This window comes from Salmo trutta, chromosome 3 (assembly GCF_901001165.1).
Source record: "Salmo trutta chromosome 3, fSalTru1.1, whole genome shotgun sequence".
Lineage (NCBI taxonomy): Eukaryota > Metazoa > Chordata > Actinopteri > Salmoniformes > Salmonidae > Salmo > Salmo trutta.
The window spans coordinates 61,228,801-61,253,960 of NC_042959.1; the positions used below are offsets into that span (position 1 = coordinate 61,228,801).

The 25,160-nt window shown below is 44.0% G+C and overlaps 1 protein-coding gene across 1 annotated transcript in view; it reads left to right on the forward strand.

The window, feature by feature from the left end:
- Positions 1 to 25,160, forward strand: part of LOC115165690 (glutamate receptor ionotropic, kainate 2) — a 266,263-nt gene that overhangs the window by 115,892 nt on the left and 125,211 nt on the right. Inside the window, exon 7 of the mRNA XM_029718979.1 lies at positions 23,913 to 24,056. Coding sequence (XP_029574839.1) covers positions 23,913 to 24,056 — 144 coding nt within the window. The remainder of the gene's footprint in view (positions 1 to 23,912; positions 24,057 to 25,160) is intronic.

Sequence of the window (25,160 nt, forward strand, 5' to 3'; positions counted from 1 at the left end):
TATCCATAGACAGACAGAGGTTCTAATGTAGTTGACTACAGTGACATAGAGCTGCTATCCATAGACAGACAGAGGTTCTAATGTAGTTGACTACAGTGACATAGAGCTGCTATCCATAGACAGACAGATGTTCTAATCTAGTTGACTACAGTGACATAGAGCTGCTATCCATAGACAGACAGAGGTTCTAATGTAGTTGACTACAGTGACATAGAGCTGCTATCCATAGACAGACTGAGGTTCTAATGTAGTTGACGACAGTGACATAGAGCTGCTATCCATAGACAGACAGAGGTTCTAATGTAGTTGACTACAGTGACATAGAGCTGCTATCCATAGACAGACAGAGGTTCTAATGTAGTTGACTACAGTGACATAGAGCTGCTATCCATAGACAGACAGAGGTTCTAATGTAGTTGACTACAGTGACATAGAGCTGCTATCCATAGACAGACAGATGTTCTAATCTAGTTGACTACAGTGACATAGAGCTGCTATCCATAGACAGACAGAGGTTCTAATGTAGTTGACTACAGTGACATAGAGCTGCTATCCATAGACAGACTGAGGTTCTAATGTAGTTGACGACAGTGACATAGAGCTGCTATCCATAGACAGACAGAGGTTCTAATGTAGTTGACTACAGTGACATAGAGCTGCTATCCATAGACAGACAGAGGTTCTAATGTAGTTGACTACAGTGACATAGAGCTGCTATCCATAGACAGACAGAGGTTCTAATGTAGTTGACTACAGTGACATAGAGCTGCTATCCATAGACAGACAGAGGTTCTAAGGCGGTTGACTACAGTGACATAGAGCTGCTAGCAGCTCTATGTCACTGTAGTCAACCACTTTAGAACCTCTGTGGTTGACTACAGTGACGTAGAGCTACTATCCAAAGACAGGTTTTAAGGCTTTAGGGTTGTTGACTCCAAGCCTGGAGATCAGAGTGACGTCAACTTACCAACATTACAACCAAGAATACGAATATGACTTTCCCGAAGCGGATCCTTTGTTCGCACCACCCCCCAGGGCATTTGATCTGATTTCAGAGGCCGACCCAAAACAACGTTGCCGCAGAAGAGGTAGACGGAGCGGCCTTCTGGTCAGACTTCGGAGATGCGCACACCACCCACTGCTTCCGAGTATTCAACTCGCTAATGTCCAGTCTTTAGATAAAAAGGTAGACAAAATTAGGGATTGTAACATACTCTGTTTCACAGAAACATGGATCTCTCGGGATATGTTGTCGGAGTCGGTACAGCCACCAGGATTCTTTATGCGTCGCGCCGACATAAATAACATCTCTCTGGGAAGAAGAAGGGCGAGGGTGTACGCTTCATGATTAACGACTCATGGTGTAATCGTAACAATATACAGGAAGTCCTTTTGTTCACCTGACCTAGAATTCCTCACACTCAAATGCCGACCTTATTATCTTCCAAGATAATTCTCGCCGGTTATTGTCACAGCCGTGTATATCCCCCTCAAGCCAATACCACGATGGCCCTCAAGGAATTTCACGGGACTCTATGTAAACTGGAAACCATATATCCTGAGGCTGCATTTATTGGAGCTGGGGATTTTAACAAAGCAAATCTGAGAACAAGGCAACCAAAATTCTATCAGCATATTGATTGTAGCACTCATGCAGGCAATACACTGGATCACTGCTACTCTAACTTCCGCGATGCATACAAGGCCCTCCCCCGCAGAAACTCAAACAGGATGTACCCATGACAAGAACTATTCAGCGCTGGTCTGACCAATCGGAATCCACACTTCAAGATTGTTTTGATCATGCGGACTGGGACATGTTCTGGGGAGCCTCAGAGAATAATATTGATTTATATGCTGATTCGGTGAGTGAGTTTATAAGAAAGTGCATTGGAGATGTTGTACACACTGTGACTATTTAAACCTACCCTAACTAGAAACCGTGGTTAGATGGAGGCATTCGCGCAAAACTGAAAGTGCGAACCACCGCATTTAACCATGGAAAGATGACTGCAAGGCAATCAAACAAGCGAAATGTTGGTATAAGGACAAAGTGGAGTCACCATTCAACGGCTCAGACACAAGACGTATGTGGCAGGGTCTACAGGCAATCACGGTATACAAAAAGAAAACCAGCCACATCACGGTCTTGCTTCCAGACAAACTAAACAACTTCTTTGACCACTTTGAGGATAATACAGTGCCCCCGACGCGGCCCACTACCAAGGACTGCGGGCTCCCCCTCTCCTTCTCCGTGGCTGACGTGAGTAAGACATTTAAACGTGTTAACCCTCGCAAGGCTGCCGGCCCAGATGGCATTCCTAGCCGCGTCCTCAGAGCATGCACAGACCAGCTGGCTGGTATGTTTATGGACATATTCAATCTCTCACTATCCCAGTCTGCTGTCCTCACATGCTTCAAGATGGCCACCATTGTTCCTGTACCCAAGAAGGAAAAGGTAACTTAACTAAATGACTATTTCCACGTAGCAATCACTTCTGTCATCATGAAGTGCTTTGAGAGACTAGTCAAGGATCATATCAACTCCACCTTATCTGCCACCCTATACCCACTTATTTTTGCCTACCTCCCCAATAGGTCCACAGACAATGCAATTGCTATCACACTGCACGCTGCCCTATCCCATCTGGACAAGAAGAATACCTATGAACGAATGCAGCTCAGCATTCAACACCATAGCACCCGTCAAGCTCATCATTAACCTTGAGGCCCTGGGTCTCAACCCCGCCCTGTGCAATTGGGTCCTGGACCTTCACTGATCCTCAACACTAGGGCTCCATAAGGGTGCGTGCTCAGCCCCCTCCTGTACTCCCTGTTCACCCATGACTGCGTGGCCATGCACGCTTCCAACTCAATCATCAAGTTTGCAGATGACACAACAGTAGTAGGCTTGATCACCAACAATGACGATACAGTCTATAGGGAAGAGGTGAGGGCACTCTGAGTGTGGTGTCAGGAAAACAACCTCTCACTCAACGTCAACAAAACAAAGGAGATGATCATGGACTTCAGGAAATAGCAGAGGGAGCACCCCCCTATCCACATCGAAGGGGCAGCAGTGGAGAAGGTGGAAAGTTTTAAGTTCCTCCGCGTACACATCACGGACAAACTGAAATGGTCCACCCACACAGACAGTGTGGTGAAGAAGGCGCAACAGCACCTCTTCAACCTCAGGAGGCTGAAGAAATTTGGCTTGTCACCTAAAACCCCCACAAACTTTTACAGATGCACAACTAAGAGCATCCTGTCAGGCTGTATCACCGCCTGGTACAGCAACTGCACCGCCCACAACCGCAGGGCTTTCCAGAGGGTGGTGCGGTCTGCACAACGCATCACCGGGGCAAACTACCTGCCCTCCAGGACACCTACAGCACCCGATGTCACAGGAAGGCCAAAAAGATCATCAAGGACAACAACCACCCGAGCCACTGCCTATTCAAACCGCTACCATCCAGAAGGCGAGGTCAGTACAGGTGCATCAAAGCTGGGACCGAGAGACTGAAAAACAGCTTCTATTTCAAGGCCATCAGACTTTTAAACAGCCATCACTAACACAGAGAGGCTGCTGCCTACATACAGACTTGAAATCATTGGCCACTCTAACAAATGGATCACTAGTCACTTTATTAATTCCACTTTAATAATAATGTTTACATATCTTGCATTACTCATCTCATATGTATATACTGTATTTTTATACCATCTATTGCATATTGCCTATGTCGCTTGGTCATTGCTCATCCATATATTTATATGTACATATTCTTATTCCATCCCTTAGATTTGTGTGTATTAGGTAGTTGTTGTGGAATTGTTAGATTACTTGTTAGATATTACTGCACTGTTGGAACAAGAAGCACAAGCATTTCGCTACACTCGCAATAACATCTGCTAACCATGTGTATGTGACCAATAAAATGTGATTTGATTTGATTGTATCACTAATGAAAGACTTCTGTAACTACATATTGAGGAAGAATAGCAGATCAGTTACTGTGAATGAGCGCAGCTTTGATATTGAGATAAAGGCCTTCCTGAAAGTCACACAGAGCTACACTCCAGCAGTAAATCAACCCTATAACTATTGCAGAGGGAAAAAGGGTCTCGTCTTGAATTGACTTCATCCATGACAGAGTTTGGAGAGATGAGTTCACACATACTGTATAATCTAGATGCCCACACACGCACACACGCACACACGCACACATACACACGCACACACACTGCCCATGGAATATGAGAATGCAAGGCTTATTGTGTACATTATTTAAACATACTGTAGAAACACAATCACTGTTTAAACTTACTATAGTAACACAAAAAACCTTGCATCCATCGGGACACAGATGCCAGCCTACAGATCAATTCAAATGAAATCAAATCACATTTTATTTGTCACCTGCTTCATAAACAACAGGTGTGGAGTAAAAGTGTCAATGCAAAAATGTCAATACAAAATAGAAATAGTGACAATAAATACACAGTGAATAACGAATAACAGTAACGTGTAAAAATAGCATGGCTATGTACAGGGAGTACCAGTACTGAGTCAATGTGCAGGGGTATGAGGTAATAGCATGGCTATATACAGGAAGTACCAGTACTGAGTCGATGGGCAGGGGTATGAGGTAATAACATAGCTATATACAGGGAGTACCAGTACTGAGTCGATGTGCAGGGGTATGAGGTAATAACATGGCTATATACAGGGAGTACCAGTACTGAGTCCATGTGCAGGGGTACGAGGTAATAACATGGCTATATACAGGGAGTACCAGTACTGTGTCGATGTGCAGGGGTATGAGGTAATAACATGGCTATATACAGGGAGTACCAGTACTGAGTCGATGTGCAGGGGTATGAGGTAATAACATGGCTATATACAGGGAGTACCAGTACTGTGTCGATGTGCAGGGGTATGAGGTAATAACATGGCTATATACAGGGAGTACCAGTACTGAGTCGATGTGCAGGGGTATGAGGTAATAACATGGCTATATACAGGGAGTACCAGTACTGAGTCGATGTGCAGGGGTATGAGGTAATAACATGGCTATATAGAGGGAGTACCAGTACTGAGTCGATGTGCAGGGGTACGAGGTAATAACATGGCTATATACAGGGAGTACCAGTACTGAGTCGATGTGCAGGGGTACGAGGTAATAACATGGCTATATACAGGGAGTACCAGTACTGAGTCGATGTGCAGGGGTACGAGGTAATAACATGGCTATATACAGGGAGTACCAGTACTGAGTCGATGTGCAGGGGTATGAGGTAATAACATGGCTATATACAGGGAGTACCAGTACTGAGTCGATGTGCAGGGGTATGAGGTAATAACATGGCTATATACAGGGAGTACCAGTACTGAGTCAATGTGCAGGGGTATGAGGTAATAACATGGCTATATACGGGAGTACCAGTACTGAGTCCATGTGCAGGGGTATGAGGTAATAACATGGCTATATACAGGGAGTACCAGTACTGAGTCGATGTGCAGGGGTACGAGGTAATACCATGGCTAAATACAGGGAGTACCAGTACTGAGTCAATGTGCAGGGGTATGAGGTAATAACATGGCTATATACAGGGAGTACCAGTACTGAGTCGATGTGCAGGGGTATGAGGTAATAACATGGCTATATACAGGGAGTACCAGTACTGAGTCAATGTACAGGGGTACGAGGTAATAACATGGCTATATACAAGGAGTACCAGTACTGAGTCCATGTGCAGGGGTATGACGTAATAACATGGCTATATACAGGGAGTACCAGTACTGAGTCGATGTGCAGGGGTATGAGGTAATAGCATGGCTATATACAGGGAGTACCAGTACTGAGTCGATGTGCAGGGGTATGAGGTAATTGAGGTACAGTAGCTATGTACATATAGTGGGGGTAAAGAGACTAGGCAACAGGATTGTGAAAGTGCGTGTGTGTGTTGTGTGTTAGTGTTAGTGTTTGTGTGGGGTCAGTATGAATGTCTGCACATGTTATGTGTGTGTGGGCGTTTGTAATATGTGTGTGTGTGTGTGTGTGTGTGTGTGTGTGTGTGTGTGTGTGTGTGTGTGTGTGTGTGTGTGTGTGTGTGTGTGTGTGTGTGTGTGTGTGTCGGGGTGTCAGTGAGTCAGTGTTTGGATAGAGTCCAGTGTGTGCCCATACTGTCAGTCTATCTGACACAGATCACTAAGAAACATGCCTCAGATTCCTGCAGACAGATATTTCTAGCGTGAATACTTCCAAAGAGGTTCCCTCGGCAGTCTTCAATCTTCCCACCCTGAGGAAATCTGAAGCAGAGGATTAGCTTTTCTAATTCGTGAATTGAAACTTGCATCATTGTCTCCATTTAATCAGGACCTTGTTTCAGACTAGCAACAAAAAAAGCCTGAGGAAGGAAGGAAGGAAGGAAGGGAAGGCAGAGAGAGAGAGGGAGAAACACACAGTGGTGTATTATAGAGAAATGGATTAAAAATAATATCATATCACACTCTGTTGAAAAGAGGCCTAATCTGGTGGAGGAGAATGGAAGGAAGACTCCATTGAATAGAGGAATAATTAAGGGAAATCTATTACGGCTTTGCTAATGAATTTAAATAGGAAGAGATCCATCTCTCCAAGGTAACTATTTGCTCCATGAGAAGATTATAGAGCTGAAGAAATCATCACTTCACTGTTAATGTCTAAAGCTGTACAGCGCATGGCTGTAACTGTCAGCGTGTGCGCAACTGGTCGAAAGAAGTCAGCTGCAGGAGAGCAGAGATGAGTGAACAGGCACACTTTAATCAGGCATAGGAAAACATCCGGACGCAACATGCGTCACAACACACCAAGGATAAAAGCGAATGCGCACAAATAACACAAACTGGTACAAAATACAAAACCACGAGTTACAATAAGACCCGGCGCAAAACCAGCCTGTAGCGTCACACACGTAACCACCGAACAATAGCACACACAGAAACAGCCTGTAGCGTCACACACGTAACCACCGAACAATAGCACACACAGACATGGGGGGGAACAGAGGATAATATACATGTAGAGTAATGAGGGGACGTAAACCAGGTGTGTGGGAAAACAAGACAAAACAAATGGAAAATGAAAGGTGGAGTGGCGATGGCTAGAAGACCGGTGGCGTCGACCGCCGAACGCCGTCCGAACAAGGAGAGGGACCGATTTCGGTGGGAGTCATGACAGTAACACTCTAGTAATGAGGCTGCAGGCTGTAGTGCTGTGTTGTGGAGCTAATGTTATAGATAGTACGGTGCATAATATGATGTATTTCTCCACTGAAAGACTGTTGCTACTGGCTGTAGTGCTGTACAGTAGTATGGTGTACTGGTGCGTATGATGCTGCCATTCTCTACTCAAAGATAGTTTTGTTTATCTAATCAATCAAATCAAACTTTATTTGTCACATGTGCCGAATACAACAGGTGTAGACCTTACCGTGAAATGATACTTACACGCCCTTAATCAACAGTGCAGTTCAAGAAGGTTTAAGAAAATATTTACCAAATAAACTAAAGTAAAAAATGATAAAAAAGTAACACAATAAAATAACAATAATGAGGCTATATACAGGGGTTACCGGTATTGAGTCAATGTGCAGGGGTACAGGTTAGTTGAGGTCATTTGTACATGTAGGTAGGGGTGAAGTGACTATGCATAGATAATAAACAGCGAGTAGCAGCAAGTGTACAAAACAAATGGAGGGGGGTGTCAATGAAAATATTCCGGTGGCCATTTGATTAATTGTTCAGCAGTCTTATGGCTTGGGGGTAGAAGCTGTAAAGGAGCCTTTTGGTCCTAGACTTGGCGCTCCGGTACCGCTTGCCGTGCGGTAGCAGAGAAAATAGTCTATGACTTGGGTGACTGGAGTCTCTGACAATTTTATGGGCTTTCCTCTGACAGGTCCTATTATATAGGTCCTGGATGGCAGGAAGCTTGGCCCCAGTGATGTACTGAGCCGTATGCACTACCATCTGCAGCGCCTTACGGACAGATGCCGAGCAGTTGCCATACCAGGCGGTGATGCAACCAGTCAGGATGCTCTCGATGGTGCAGCTGTAGAACTTTTTGAGGATCTGAGGACCAATGCCAAATTTTTTCAGTCTCCTGAGGAGGAAAAGGTTTTGTTGTGCCCTCTTCACGACTGTCTTGGTGTGTTTGGACCATGATAGTTTGTTGGTGATGTGGACACCAAGGAACTTGAAACTCTTGACCCACTCCACTACAGCCCCGTCGACGTTAGTGGGGGCCTGTTCGGCCTGCATTTTCAGGTAGTCCAAGATCAGCTCCTTTGTCTTGCTCACATTGAGGGAGAGGTTGTAGTCCTGGCACCACACTGCCAGTTCTCTGACCTCTTCCATCTATAGCCGGTCTCATCATTGTCGGTGATCATGCCTACCACTGTTGTGTCGTCAGCAAACTTAATGATGGTGTTGGGGTTGTGTTTGGCCACACATTCGTGGGTGAACAGGGAGTACAGGGCATCTACATCGCTACTGTGTATTTTGATGGTTTATGTTTGCTATAGTTCCTTGAGTTCCTTTGGTAAACTGCTGAACACTAGTCTTTGGTATATTCAGAATCCCTTGATACACGTACATTATGTAAATATTTGCCCAAATCCTTTCATGATTTAAATAATGGCATTTTGTTTGATGTGTACTTTTTTTGGTAAGTCAATATTCTGTGAGATGGCCATCATCTGAGAATTTGAGATGAGAACAACATGTGGATATGTATATAAACTCAGCAAAAAAAGAAACGTCCTCTCACTGTCCCTGCTCATACGTTCACACAGATGAGCAGGGACCCTGGGCATCTTTCTTTTGGTGTTTTTCAGAGTCAGTAGAAAGGCCTCTTTAGTGTCGGAAGTTTTCATAACTGTGACCTTAATTGCCTACCGTCTGTAAACTGTTAATGTCTTAACGACCGTTCCACAGGTGCATGTTCATTAATTGTTTATGTTTTTTATTTTTTTTATTTGACCTTTATTTAACCAGGTAGGCTACTTGAGAACAAGTTCTCATTTACAACTACGACCTGGCCAAGAATAAAGCAAAGCAGTTCGACACATACAACAACACAGAGTTACACATGGAATAAACAAACATACAATCAATAATACAGTAGAGAAAAGTGGTGAAGTAATTACAATATACCAATTAAACACTGGAGTGATTGATGTGCAGAAGATGAATGTGCAAGTAGAGCTACTGGGGTGCAAAGGAGCAAGATAAATAAATAAATTCAGTATGGGAATGAGTTAGTTTGATGGGCTATTTACAGATGGGCTATTTACAGGTGCAGTGATCTGTGAGCTGCTCTGACAACTGGTACTAAAGCTAGTGAGGGAGATAAGTGTTTCCAGTTTCAGAGATTTTTGTAGTTCGTTCCAGTCATTGGCAGCAGAGAACTGGAAGGAGAGACGGCCAAAGGAGGAATTGGCTTTGGGGGTGACCAGAGAGTAATACCTGCTGGAGCGCGTGCTACAGGTGGGCGCTGCTATGGTGACCAGTGAGCTGAGATAAGGCGGGGCTTTACCTAGCAGAGACTTGTAGATGACCTGGAGCCAGTGGGTTTGGCGACGAGTATGAAGCGAAGGCCAGCCAACGAGAGCATACAGGTTGCAATGGTGGCTGTATATGGGGCTTTGGTGATAAAACCGATGGCACTGTGATAGACTGCATCCAATTTGTTGAGTAGAGTGTTGGAGGCTATTTTGTAAATGACATCGCCGAAGTCGAGGATCAGTAGGATGGCCAGTTTTACGAGGGTTCGTTTGGCAGCATGAGTGAAGGAGGCTTTGTTGCGAAATAGGAAGCCGCTTCAAGATTTAATTTTGGATTGGAGATGCTTAATGTGAGTCTGGAAGGAGAGTTTACAGTCTAACCAGACACCTAGGTATTTGTAGTTGTCCACATATTCTAAGTGAGAACCATCCAGAGTAGTGATGCTGGACGGGCGGGCAGGTGTGGGCAGCGATCGTTTGAAGAGCATACATTTAGTTTTACTTGCATTTAAGAGCAGTTGGAGGCCACGGAAGGAGAGTTGTATGGCATTGAAGCTCGTCTGGAGGCTAGTTAACACAGTGTCCAAAGAAGGGCCAGATGTATACAGAACGGTGTCGCCTGCATAGAGGTGGATCAGAGAATCACCAGCAGAGAGAGCGACATCATTGATATATACAGAGAAAAGAGTCGGACCGAGAATTGAACCCTGTGGCACCCCCATAGAGATTGCCAGAGGTCCAGACAACAGGCCCTCCAATTTGACACACTGAACTCTATCAGAGAAGTAGTTGGTGAACCAGGCGAGGCAGTCATTTGAGAAACCAAGGCTGTTTAGTCTGCCGATAAGAATGTGGTGATTGACAGAGTCGAAAGCCTTGGCCAGGTCGATGAATACGGCTGCACAGTAATGTCTCTTATCGATGGCGGTTATGATATCATTTAGGACCTTGAGCGTGGCTGAGGTACACCCAACACCAGCTCTGAAACCAGATTGCATAGCGGAGAAGGTACGGTGGGATTCAAAATGGTCGGTAATCTGTTTGTTAACTTGGCTTTCGATGGTTCATTGAAAAAGCATGGGAAACAGTGTTTAAACCCTTTACAATGAAGATTTTAAGAATTATCTTTGAGAGACAGGGTCCTGAAAAAGGGACATTTCTTTTTTTGCTGAGTTTATTAGTAGGAAAACAGCACATGCTTTACAGGTTATTAACATTCCGTGTGTAGGGTGTGAATACTGACATTTGTTCGGTGTGTGTGTTAAAGGAAGTTTGTTGAACTTGTAGCAGGGTTCATTGAGGTACATGAGCGTGTTCAAGTGATACCTAACCAGGATCAATAGACAGCCAGGATGGTGGGCTGGAGTGGACCAGAGGCCCTGTTCTCATCACCCAGTCATCTCTACACATTTGGGTCGTTGACTTGGAGATTTGTGATTTGTGTTTGCACACACACACACACATGCACACAGTTGTTGGCAACCACCATCCAGTCATCTTCAAGACTAATTTCCTGGCATAATTTCAGACATATGTTTCAGATGGTAATGGGGTGGAGAGAAAGAGCGAGAGAGGGAGAGAGGGAGGGAGGGATAGCAAATTGTTAGTACAATGGAAAACAACAGCCATAATAATGCTAGGTTTAACAGAAAACAACAGCCATAATAATGCTAGGTTTAACAGTCAATTTCCTCTCTTATTGAGCCTAAGTCTCGTCACCAGATTCTAATGGTAAGTGGTTCAGATTCTAATGGTAAGTGGTTCAGATTCTAATGGTAAGTGGTTCAGATTCTAATGGTAAGTGGTTCAGATTCTAATGGTAAGTGGTTCAGATTCTAATGGTAAGTGGTTCAGATTCTAATGGTAAGTGGTTCAGATTCTAATGGTAAGTGGTTCAGATTCTAATGGTAAGTGGTAAAAGGTGCAGTTGGTCTCTTACTCCGTTCTATTGCTACTTCCTTCCAAGGCCTTTTATTCACTGTTTTTATCTTCAAACACAAATTACCTTTAGTTGAACAGAGATTTTTCTACATTTACAATTTGTAAGAGGTCATCAGAGGCAGATTGGAGGAGAACAGTCAGCGCCATAGGAAATATTTCTAAGTAAAATGTTTATAAAGCAAAGAACATTAAACCATCTGGAATATGGCCTGAGGCAGTCACAGAAATAAGCAACAGCCTCAACGGAGTCCTCTCTCTGCTCTACACTGGCGCGCACACACACACACACACACACACACACACACACACACACACACACACACACACACACACACACACACACACACACACACACACACACACACACACACACACACACACACACACACACAGTCTCTGTCTCTGCTGTAACCACTTACCAGTCTCTGAGTTGTTTAAACACTGTTTAATGTTTACTATACTGTTTGATAGTGTTGAACATCCGCAAAACAGTATTCAGGTTGTTCAATAAAATAGAAACATCTCACATACATCAAGGGGTTTATAGTTCATACTGAGAGAGAAACCTTCCATGGTGCCATGGATACATTTAAATGACCTGTAGTTTGGCCCCTCCCCTATGTCTCCTGAGAACCTCCACAGTCCCATAGTGCACTGCAGCTGGCCATGCCGACAACAGCCAGGGTTGATTGAAAGCTGTAGTAAGTCATAGTGTAAGTCCCTCCGTGTTCTCTCTGTCACCTTCACTCCCTCTAGGCTGCCACATACCCGTAACAAACTCCTTACTCAATATGCCAGCCCACAATAACACCCAGAGACAGGCCAATTTTATGATTCATTTAGCTCAATAAAGAGCCTTTATTAAAGTTTACTTATTTATCAACAATAGGCTGGCTGTGTGTTTGTTATTGGGCCTGCTCCTGTGAGCTGTGGAGAAGTGGAGCTGATGGAGAGACTAGAGGTGTAGAGAAAGAGGAGAGGAGGGAGGGATGGATTGGAGGGGGCTCACTCTGCTCCTACTGAGTTTGTTACCTGGATGAGCAGGGTGTAGTCAGGATATCTAAAACACAGACACACCGATCTCATATCAACACCAGGATTCAGTTTATCTAACTCTAAATTTCACAGGAATATGCACTGTCACGATTGCCTACACAATTAGACATTCCTCTAGTTCTCCGCAGTAAGGCCTACAGCAACATGGCAGTACAACACGGCAGAACAGAGGGGCTTGATGTTTGTTTTGCCCACTAATAGATATCATGTCTATGGGGAGAGCAAGCGGGGGGTTGAGATGGAGAGAGAAAGAGAATGAGAAGCAGAGAAGAGAAGAGAGAGAGTAGAGAGAGAGCAGAGAGAGACGGAGACGGGAGACAGAGGCGGGAGGGAAGGGGGAATGTCAGGGTGATTTAGATGTGAGTGAGAAGGGAGAGAGGGTGAGGAGACACAGACCCGGGGCCTCAGCTCTGGCTGGTGAGAGACAGATTTTAATCAGAGAGGCTGGAGAGCCAGAGGCCCCCCAGGGGCCCTGCGCATGACATGGCGTTACAGCGCAGACAAAACAACACCAGCACCCAGACGACTAGCCTAGCCTCCAAATAAAAGATAACCCTGCCAACACACATCACCATCATCATCATCCAGCCCACTACTGCCTTAATCTGGCTCATCCTCCAACACTAATTAACTTCATTGAGGGGCTAAATGACACATCCTAGTTTAACTTCATTGAGGGGCTAAATGACACATCCTAGTTTAACCTCATTGAGGGGATAAATGACACATCCTAGTTTAACGTCATTGAGGGGATAAATGACACATCCTAGTTTAACCTCATTGAGGGGATAAATGACACATCCTAGTTTAACGTCATTGAGGGGATAAATGACACATCCTAGTTTAACCTCATTGAGGGGATAAATGACACATCCTAGTTTAACCTCATTGAGGGGATAAATGACACATCCTAGTTTAACCTCATTGAGGGGATAAATGACACATCCTAGTTTAACTTCATTGAGGGGATAAATGACACATCCTAGTTTAACTTCATTGAGGGGATAAATGACACATCCTAGTTTAACTTCATTGAGGGGATAAATGACACATCCTAGTTTAACGTCATTGAGGGGCTAAATGACACATCCTAGTTTAACCTCATTGAGGGGCTAAATGACACATCCTCGTTTAACGTCATTGAGGGGATAAATGACACATCCTAGTTTAACCTCATTGAGGGGATAAATGACACATCCTAGTTTAACCTCATTGAGGGGCTAAATGACACATCCTAGTTTAACTTCATTGAGGGGATAAATGACACATCCTAGTTTAACCTCATTGAGGGGCTAAATGACACATCCTAGTTTAACCTCATTGAGGGGATAAATGACACATCCTAGTTTAACCTCATTGAGGGGATAAATGACACATCCTAGTTTAACCTCATTGAGGGGATAAATGATACATCCTAGTTTAACCTCATTGAGGGGCTAAATGACACATCCTAGTTTAACTTCATTGAGGGGATAAATGACACATCCTAGTTTAACCTCATTGAGGGGATAAATGACACATCCTAGTGTAACCTCATTGAGGGGATAAATGACACATCCTAGTTTAACTTCATTGAGGGGATAAATGACACATCCTAGTTTAACCTCATTGAGGGGATAAATGACACATCCTAGTTTAACCTCATTGAGGGGATAAATGACATATCCACATTTTTTCTTTAGTCTTGTTATCTTTATTTTCTTTAATAGTAGGCCTTGTGATTTTGGGGAATAGTCAGATCAGTCATTATTATATGTGTGATTTAAAAACTAAATCAAATAATCAGCATGTTAAGTAATGAATGAATGAATAGTTTAATTTTCATTTAACTTAGTTTCCTACATTTTAGTTTTTTAATCTGAAGCCAATGGTCTGTGAATGGCGAGGGCAGGTTCTTTGTTTGGTGTAGTGATGCACTGTATTATCATAACGTGACATACAGTGCCTTCGGAAAATATTCATACCTCTTGAATTTTTTTAACATTTTGTTACGTTACAGCTTTATACTGAAATTGATAAAATAGCATTTTTTCCCTCATCAATCTACACACCCCATAATGACAAAGCAAAAACTGTTTTTTAGTATTTCCTGCTAATTTATAAAAATAAATATATGTATACTGTATATATCATATTTGCATAAGTATTCAGACCCTTTACTCAGTACTTTGGCAGCAATTACAGCATTGAGTCTTCTTGGGTATGACGCTTCAAGTTTGGCACACCTGTATTTGGGGAGTTTTTCCCATTCTTCTCTGCAGATCCTCTCAAGCTCTGTCAGGTTGGATGAGAAGCTTTGCAGCACAGCTATTTTCAGGTCTCTCCAGAGATGTTCAATTGGGTTCAAGTCCGGACTCTGGCTGGGCCACTCAAGGACATTCAGAGACTTGTCCTGAAGCCACTCCTGCGTTGTCTTGCCTGTGTGCTTAGGGTCGTTGTCCCGTTGGAAGGTGAACCTTCGCCCCAGTCTGAGGTCCTGAGTGCTCTGGAGCAGGTTTTCGTCAAGGATTTCTCTATACTTTGCTCCGTTCATCTTTCCCTCGATCCTGACTAGTCTCCCAGTCCCTGCCGCTGAAAAACATCCCCACAGCATGATGCTGCCACCCCATGCTTCACCGTAGGGATGGTGCCAGGTTTCCTCCAAACATGACGCTTGGCATTCAGATCAAAGAGTTCAATCTTGGTTTCATCAGACCAGAGAATCTTGTTTCCCATGGTCTGAGAGTCTTTAGGTGCCTTTTGCCAAAGTGGACTGTCATGTGCCTTTTACTGAGGAGTGGCTTCCGTTTAGCCACTCTACCATAAAGGCCTGATTGGTGTAGTGCTGCAGAGATGGTTGTCCTTCTGGAAGATTCTCCCATCTCCACAGAGGAACTCTAGAGCTCTGTCAGAGTGACCATTGGGTTCTTGGTCACCTCCCTGACCAAGGCCCTTCTCCCCCGATTGCTCAGTTTGGCCAGTTCTAGGATGAGTCTTGGTGGTTCCAAACTTCTTCCATTTAAGAATGATGGAGGCCACTGTGTTCTTGGAGATCTTCAATGCTGCAGACATTTTTTGGTACCATTCCCTAGATCTGTACATCGACACAATCCTGTCTCAGACCTCTACGGACAATTCCTTTGACATCATGGCTTGGTTTTTGCTCTGACATGCACTGTCAACTGTGGGACCTTATATAGACAGGTGTGTGCCTTTCCAAATCATATCCAATCAATTGAATTTACCACAGGTGGAATCAAATCAAGGATCATCAATGGAAACAACTCAATTTTGAGTCTCAAAGCGAAGGGTCTGAATTCTTAGGTAAATAAGGTTTTTCTGTTTTGTGGTTTCATACATTTGAAAACATATCTAAAAACCTGTTATCGCTTTGTCATTATGGGGTATTGTGTGTAGATTGCTGAGGATTTATTTTTATTTAATCCATTTTAAAATAAGGCTGTAACTTAACAAAATGTGGAAAAAGTCAAGGGGTCTGAATACTTTCTCTGTCTTATCTCTCAGAGAGAGATGAGACAGAGAGAGAGAGAGAATGAGCGAGAGAGAGAGAGAGAGAGAGAGAGAGAGCAGGGGAGAGAGAAGAGAGAGCAGGGGAGAGAGAAGAGAGAGCAGGGGAGAGAGAAGAGAGAGCAACGGAGAGAGAAGAGAGAGCAGGGGAGAGAGAAGAGAGAGCAGGGGAGAGAGAAGAGAGAGCAGGGGAGAGAGAAGAGAGAGCAGGGGAGAGAGAAGAGAAGGAGGCAAGAATGAGGCGGAAGAATAGACAGCGTCAGGTGTAATGTTCATATTGGCTGACACAAGGGAAAAGCCAGCTTTTAAAGCGTTTAGCTTTAATTTCATTCAGGAGTGACATAATTGATTTTAATGAGATGTTTATAGAGTGAAGTGGCGCTGTTGCTAAATCATTTGCAAGGCTTGCTGCCTGCTTGGTTCTTCAGAGGCTCACACAGCACTGGGGAAAAGAGAGAAAAGCACTCAAGCATTCGCTGCCAAAATTCACACAGTTCCCCTTGCCACTCCCCCCACCCACCCTTCCTGTCTTTCTTCGCTTTCACTTTTCACATCCACTCAACCTTTACATCCACTCAACCTTTACATCCACTCAACCTTTACATCCTCTCAACCTTTACATCCACTCAACCTTTACATCCTCTCAACCTTTACATCCACTCAACCTTTACATCCACTCAACCTTTACATCCACTCAACCTTTACATCCACTCAACCTTTACATCCACTCAACCTTTACATCCTCTCAACCTTTACATCCTCTCAACCTTTACATCCACTCAACCTTTACATCCACTCAACCTTTACATCCACTCAACCTTTACAGCCACTCAACCTTTACATCCTCTCAACCTTTACATCCTCTCAACCTTTACATCCACTCAACCTTTACATCCACTCAATCTTTACATCCACTCAACCTTTACATCCACTCAACCTTTACATCCTCTCAACCTTTACATCCTCTCAACCTTTACATCCACTCAACCTTTACATCCACTCAACCTTTACAGCCACTCAACCTTTACATCCACTCAACCTTTACAGCCACTCAACCTTTACATCCACTCAACCTTTACATCCTCTCAACCTTTACATCCTCTCAACCTTTACATCCTCTCAACCTTTACATCCACTCAACCTTTACATCCACTCAACCTTTACAGCCACTCAACCTTTACATCCACTCAACCTTTACATCCACTCAACCTTTACAGCCACTCAACCTTTACATCCACTCAACCTTTACAGCCACTCAACCTTTACATCCACTCAACCTTTACAGCCACTCAACCTTTACATCCACTCAACCTTTACATCCACTCAACCTTTACAGCCACTCAACCTTTACATCCACTCAACCTTTACATCCACTCAACCTTTACATCCACTCAACCTTGTGTAAACTAGCTGAATTCGTTTTTTTTTCTTGGTAATACTTTTTTCTTATTTACATTTAGATTTTCTTTCTTTTCTGCACTAGTTATAGTAGATCCACATTGGTGCTAGTTGTTCATTAGGAACTGGGGGTAGGGGTGTTAATTGCAGCAGCGTTGTTCCCTTTAAATGTCCATTTGAATTGTGTGTTTCATGGCCTCCAACACACTTTCACCACAGTGAAAAATCACAGTGGCAGCAGTAGTAATAATGGCATCTCAGACTTAAACCACCCTCCTCACTTCCCCATCCCACTCTGTGGCCCACCTTCTCTGCACTGTGATTGACAGATGCCACACTAAACCAGAGTGATTATAAAGACACTTCTCTCTGGGAAGTTACTGAGGCAGTGTGGACAGCAGAGAATGGCCCCTTTCCTATCCTTCACCCCCTCCACCCCTCAGGGAAAGACAGACTGTCACTCTGCAGCTGGCGACCACACCATTCCACCACCCCCCGTCCTCCAGAGTGTCACCCACCCTGCAGCACCTTCACTTCCCTTTTATTAACACCTTTTAAAATAGACATTATTAATATCACACATTTTATTCCTAAACTCCCACACCGTTACACGACTGACAGTAACCACCCGCAACACCATATTATCATCCAAACTGCCGTCGCAACCGCTTCCGGCAAACAATCAGGACAAGGGTGGGGAAATGACAGGTTTAGGTCCTGATTTATTCAGCAGAACAGCGGTTTCCAACGGCAACCCTCAGGCATGATGTCCATACAGCAAACGTAAGGAGCTATTTTGATTGCTTTCCAATCAAGCGAGACAAACACTAATTAGATTTTTTTGAGGGACTGTGGAATTAGGGGTATGGAACTTGGAGCGTGGATGACTGGCATTTCTCTCTGATAAGTTGCTCTCATATCAGTCTCCTTACGCACTTCTGTTTACTGTCAGCCGTTTATTATTACAGAGAGTGAAGGAGTAAGCTGCAGATTCTGAGAGTCCCAAACGGCACCTTATTCTCTATATTTGGTACACACCCAGTATGTTTTCAGAGATTAGAGATGTCTGGGTTTATCATACCTTTTTATGATTGTTTGTATAATGTGCTGTGTGCTGTACATGTCATGTCACCATGGTTATTTGGCATATTAGAAAATTGCCCTTTCTTTGCTTTTCTTGCCCTCTTCCCTGTTCCTTTCGTTCCTCTCTTTTTGTTTCCTATAATAACATTGTGTATTTTCATGACGGAAGTCTCACAGGCCAACTAAGTTGGGTAGGCAATGAGGATAAAACAGTTTGAGTGGTTGACATCCCAATGAAATGATATCTATGTGACACAGACATTCCATTGACTGTGAGGTGATCATGTGATGATATGAATGATCTGTGATGTGGTTGGCGGTGATGATGACACATTGTCTCTCTTGTTGGAGAAGGAAGCTGGTGTCATATTTCTGATGGTTGACATCCCACTGAGTTGTTGTGACGTAGCCTATTGACAGTGATGTGATGACATGATGAGGACACATTCTCTCTGTTGTTTCACAGATGGACGTTGCTCTCATGAACAGATGTGGGATCTTTATTTGATCACCCTGTTGCAAGAGAACTTTCCTGCAATGCACAACATTTAAAACTTGTAGTGTATTTGAGGTTTAAAAAGGCTTATGGATTTTGTAATTGCCACTTTGAAATTTTAGACTTGATTTTCCCTTTTAGAATAATGTATCAACCCCTACAAAAATCTCCATTACTTATAATCCACATAATAATTCACATTTCTGTTGCTGCAGGATTATTTTCCTGTTGTAGCAAACTGACTCATGTTAAGATCCTACATCTGTAGACTGATACATGTGGTGTGATCTAGTAATGTGGGATGATTTGTGATGCGGTGATGACACATGGTCTCTCTGTTCCACATACAGACACTGCGTTCATGTCCGATGCTGTGACGTAGGCATCCAATTGACTGTGAAAATCAAATCAAATTGTATTGGTCACGTACACATATTTTTCAGATGTTATCGCAGGTGCAACAAAACGCTGCTGTTTCTGACTCCAACAGTGCAGTAATAAAGTGCCTGGCAGATATCTTAAACTGGAATGTCGACCCACCACCTCAAGCACCAACCTGGACAAGATGGAGGCCTGCACGTTCAAAGAGCACTCCATCACGGTTGACAACTCCACAGTGTCGCCCTCACAGAGTGCAAAGAACCTTGGTGTGACCCTGGACGTCACCCTGTCATTTTCTGCAAACATCAAAGCAGTGACTCGCTCCTGCAGGTTCATGCTCTACAACATCCGTTGAGTACGATCCTACCTCACACAGGAAGCGGCGCAGGTCCTAATCCAGGCACTTGTCATCTCCCGTCTGGACTACTGCAACTCACAGCTGGCTGGGTTTCCCACTTGTGCCATCAAACCCCTGCAACTTATTTAGAACGCTGCAGCCCGCCTGTTGTTAAACTTTCCCAAGTTCTTCCATGTCACCCTGCTCCTCAGCACACTCCACTGGCTTCCAGTCGAAGCTCGCATCCACTACAAGACCACAGTGCTTACTTATGGAACAGCAAGAGGAACTGCTCCTCCCTACCTTCAGCCTATGCTCAAACCCTACACTCCAACCCGAGCACTCCATTCTGCCACCTCAGGTCTCTTGGCCCTTCCACCCCTATGGGAGGGCAGCTCCCGCTCAGCCCAGTCCAAGCTCTTCTCTGTCCTGGCACCCCAATGGTGGAACCAGCTTCCCCCTAAAAACCTGAACCAGCACTTGCACTTGATCCTCCCCCAGCGCTTTCTAGCTCTGACTCTACTAATCTAAAAAATGTAAAATATATATATACTCTACTGATAACTAAAAAATGTAAAATATATATATACAATGCGTTCAGAAAGAATTCATACCCCTAGACTTTCTCCACATTTTGTTGTGTTAAAGCCTGAATTTAAAATTGATTACATTTGATATTTTCTGTTACTGGCCTACACACAATACCCCATAATGTCAAAGTGGAATTATGTTTTTAGATCAAAAATAAAATCAATAATAAATTAAAAGCTGAAATGTCTTGCGTCAATAAGTAATCAACCCCTTTGAAATGGCAAGCCTAAATAAGTTCAGAAGTAAAAATGTGCTTAACAAGTCACATAATAAGTTGCGTGGATGCACTGTGTGCAATAATAGTGTTGAACATGATTTCTGAATGACTATCACATCTCTGTACCCCACACATACAATTATCTGTAGGATCCGTCAGTTGAGCAGTGAATTTCAAACATAGATTCAACCACAAAGACCAGGGAGGTAGCCGCGGGCCGATTTTCTCTGGTGTGGATAGTCAGAACATAATTACAAATAATTGGTAGACTGCAAATTGACAGCAGGAAGCCCAAACAAAAATAATGTTTGACTAAAAGATAATCATTTCAAACCTTGCTTACATTTGTACACGATCACGTTGCATCTCTATTATGCGTGGGAATACTTGGAGCTGATTTCCTATAGTTTTTTCTTTAACAGTCTTTCATGTGTAATAATGAAAATTCCACACACCTTTTTTTTCTCCAACTTTAGTTTTTTTTTTTGCTCAGAAAACTTGGGGGGGGGGGCAAATAAAACTACCTGCGGGCCAAATTTGGGCCGCCAGTTGGGGAATCCTGTCTTCGAGACTTACTCAGAAAGACTCAAAGCTGTAATCACTGCCAAAGGTGATTGTAACATGTATCGTCTCAGGGGTGTGAATGCTTATGCAAAATAGATATTTCTGTATTTCATTTGTAATACATTTGCAAAAAAAAAAAATATATATATTTTATCTATTTTGAATTCAGACTGTAACAACAAAATGTGGAATAAGTCAAGGGGTTTGAATACTTTCTGAAGGCACTGTATGTATATAATGGTACGTATAGACAGTATGGACAGTATATGAATAGGAACGGTGTGTACAGCAATAGTTATATAGGATGAGTCTTGACTAGAATACAGTATATACATATGAAGTGGGTAAAATGGTATGTAAACATTATTAAAGTAAAATAGACTTTTGACTGGTACTGTAAATAGGGCAGGATAGAGTACCGGTGTCACGCCCTGACCTGAGAGAGTCGTTTTTCTCTGTTTGTTAGGTCAGGGTGTGACATGGGGTGGGCATTCTATGTGTTGTATGTCTATGTTGGTTTTTCTTTATTGGCCGAGTATGGTTTCCAATCAGTGGCAGCTGTCATTCGTTGTCTCTGATTGGGAATCATACTTAGGCAGCCTTTTCCCCACCTGTGTTTGTGGGTTATTATTATTTCTGTGTGTGTACGCCACAGTTGCGTTACTTGCTGTTTACCTTATTGTTTTGGTTTGGTTTTCTTCAAATAAAGATGTGGAATTACCGGCACCCTGCGCCTTGGCTCATATATGACAGGGAATTTGAAGATAGTGAACGTGACAACCGGGTGGTAGACGACTAGCAACAGTGACTAAGTTCAGGGCAGGGTACTGGGCAGAGGCAGCCTAGTGGTGACTATTTAACAGTCTGATGGCCTGGAGATAGAAGATATTTTTTAGTCTCTCGGTCCCAGCTTTGATGCACCTGTACTGTTTCCGCCTTCTAGATGGTAGCGGGGGGAACAGGCCGTAGCTCAGGTGGCTGAGCCTCTTGAGAATTTTCTTGCCGTTTCTGTGACACCGGTTGCTATAGATGTCCTGGAAGGCAGGCAGTGTGATGCTTTGGACTGACCGTACCACCCTCTGGAGAGCCCTGCTTTTGCGGACGGTGCAATTTCCGTACCAGGCGGTGATACAGTCTGACAGGATGCTCTCAATGGTGCACCTGTAGAAGTTTGTGAGGGTCTTAGAGAGGGACCAAGACAAATTTCTTCAGTCTCCTGAGGTTGAAGAGGCACTGGAATGCCTTTTTCACCACACTGTCTGTGTGGATGGACCATTTCAGGTTTTCAGTGATGCAAACGCAGAGGAACTTGAAGATTTTCACCCTCTTCACTGTGGCCCCGTCGATGTGGAGGGGGGCGTGCTCTCTCTGCTGTCTCCTGAAGTCCACGATCAGCTCCTTCGTTTTGTTGATGTTGAAGGAGAGGTTATTTTCCTGGCACAACTCCGCCAGGGACCTCACCTCCTTCCTGTTGGCTGTCTCATCGTTGTTGGTAATCAGGCCTACCACTGTTGTTTCATCAGCAAACTTTATGATTGAGTTGAAGACGTGAGTGACCACGCAGTCATGAGAGAACAGGGAGTACAGGAGGGGGCAGAGCATGCACCCTTGTGGGGCCCCCGTGTTCAGGATCAGCGAAGTGGAGATGTTGTTGCCTACCTTCACCACCTGGGGTCAGCCCATCAGGAAGTCCAGGATCCAGTTGCAGAGGGTGGGTTTCAGACCCAGGGCCCTGATCTTAGTGATGAGCTTGGAGGGCATTATTGTGTCGAAGGCTGAGCTGTAGTCAATGAACATACTGTACATAGGTATTCCTCTTGTCCAGATGGGATGGGGCAGTGTGCAGTTCAATGACGATTGCGTCTGTGGATCTGTTGGGGCGGTTTGAAAATTGTAGTGGGCCTAGGGTGTCGGGAAAGGTAGAGGTGACATGATCCTTAACTAGCCTCTCAAAGCACTTCATGATGACAAGAAGTGAGTGTTACAGGGCAATAGTCATTTAGTTCGTTGCTTTCGCTTTCTTGGGTACAGGAACAATGGTGAACATATTGAAGCATGTGGGGACAACAGACTGATCAAATTATACAAACAAAAATATAAACCCAACATGTAAAGTGTTGGTCCCATGTTTCATGAGCTGAAATAAAAGATTCCAGAAATGTTCCATATGCTCAAAAAGCTAATTTCTCTCAAATGTTGGCTAGAAATGTATTTACATCCCTGTTAGCGAGCATTTCTAATTTTCCAAGATAATCCATCCACCTGACAGGTGTGGCATATCAAGAAGCTGATTAAACATCATGATCATTACACAGGTGCACCTTGTGCTGGGGACATTAAAAGGCCACTCTTAAAATGTGCAGTTTTGTCACATAACATATTGTCACAGAAGTCTCAAGTTTTGAGGGAGTGTCCAATTGGCATGCTGACTGCAGGAATGTCCACCAGAGCTGTTGCCAGATAATTTAATGTAAATTTCTCTAAAATAAGCCACCTCCGCCATAGTTTTAGAGAATTTGGCAGTACGTCCAACCGGCCTCACAACTGCAGACCACGTGTAACCACGCCAGCCCAAGTGGGTGGTCCTATGCCCTCCCAGGCCCACCCATGACTGCACTCTTGCCCAGTCATGTGAAATCCATAGATTAGGGCCTTATTTATATATTTCAATTGACTGATTTCATTATGTGTACTGTAACTCCGTAAAAGCACTGAAATTGTTGCATGTTGCGTTTATATCTTTGTTCAGTGTATATGAAACATTTAAATTCTACATTCTCTCTGTTGTTTTCCAGACGGACGCTGCGCTCATGTACGATGCCGTGCACGTGGTGGCCGTGGCCGTGCAGCAGTCTCAGCAGATCACTGTCAGCTCCCTACAGTGCAACAGACACAAACCCTGGCGCTTTGGGAACAGATTCATGGCCCTCATCAAAGAGGTACGTAGTATTATACATTACACAATGGCCCACTGGAAAGGCAGGGGACGGATGGACATGGAGAGAGAGAATGAATGAGTGAGAGATAGCCTACACACACATAGGAGAGAGAGAATGAAAGAGAGAGAGAACGCCTACACACACATAGGAGAGAGAATGAAAGAGTGAGAGAACGCCTACACACACATAGGAGAGTGCGAATGAAAGAGAGAGATAGCCTACACACATAGGAGAGAGAGACACAAGAGAGACATACAGCGAGACAAGCTGGATGGGCACAAGGGGGCGATCAAAGAAATCAATCTAAATGAAAGAGAAAGACTTTGTTTTTACTGCATTTTTACATTATGTACATTCATAGTTCTCCGAGAGCAGCATCCATCTTAATCTTAAACCTGTCTCTCTGTTTTCATATCATGTCCCTACAGAATGGGTCTACATGATCTTAATCTGGGCTAATTATTCCTCAGTGTGCTAGATAGATTCTGGAAACTGGGGCGGTTAATCCAAACGTCCCTGTCTGTCAGTTAGGCAGTTAAAGAGCAAGATTGGCCCAGGCTATATTTAGGGTCTGTAAAGCCTAGCTACCCTGTTCTGTTCTGTTTGCTCTGTGAGATTTCACCATAACCCTGATAACACTCACACTAGTCCCGGCTGGTGGGTGGTGTGGCTGGAGGGTGGAGGGTGGGGAGAAGGAATGGAGGGATGAGGTTTTTGACATTTTAAAGCTCTTCGTCTCGAACCGCCGCACAAATAATCTCACATCTCGCCACCTCTAGTGCTCTCTCTCTCTAAGCCTGTGGACCAGTACTAGGGTGGACACTAGCCAGCCCTCATAAAAGACACCGCTGTTTAGCCTGATGGTCTTTATACACCACTGCACTGTCGATCCAGAGTGACATACAGGGTAACATTACACTATCACTGCATGGCCACTGCATCACAGGCTAACACTGAACTATCACTGCATGGCCACTGTATCACAGGCTAACACTGAACTATCACTGCATGGCCACTGTATCACAGGCTAATACTGAACTATCACTGCATGGCCACTGTATCACAGGCTAATACTGAACTATCACTGCATGGCCACTGCATCAC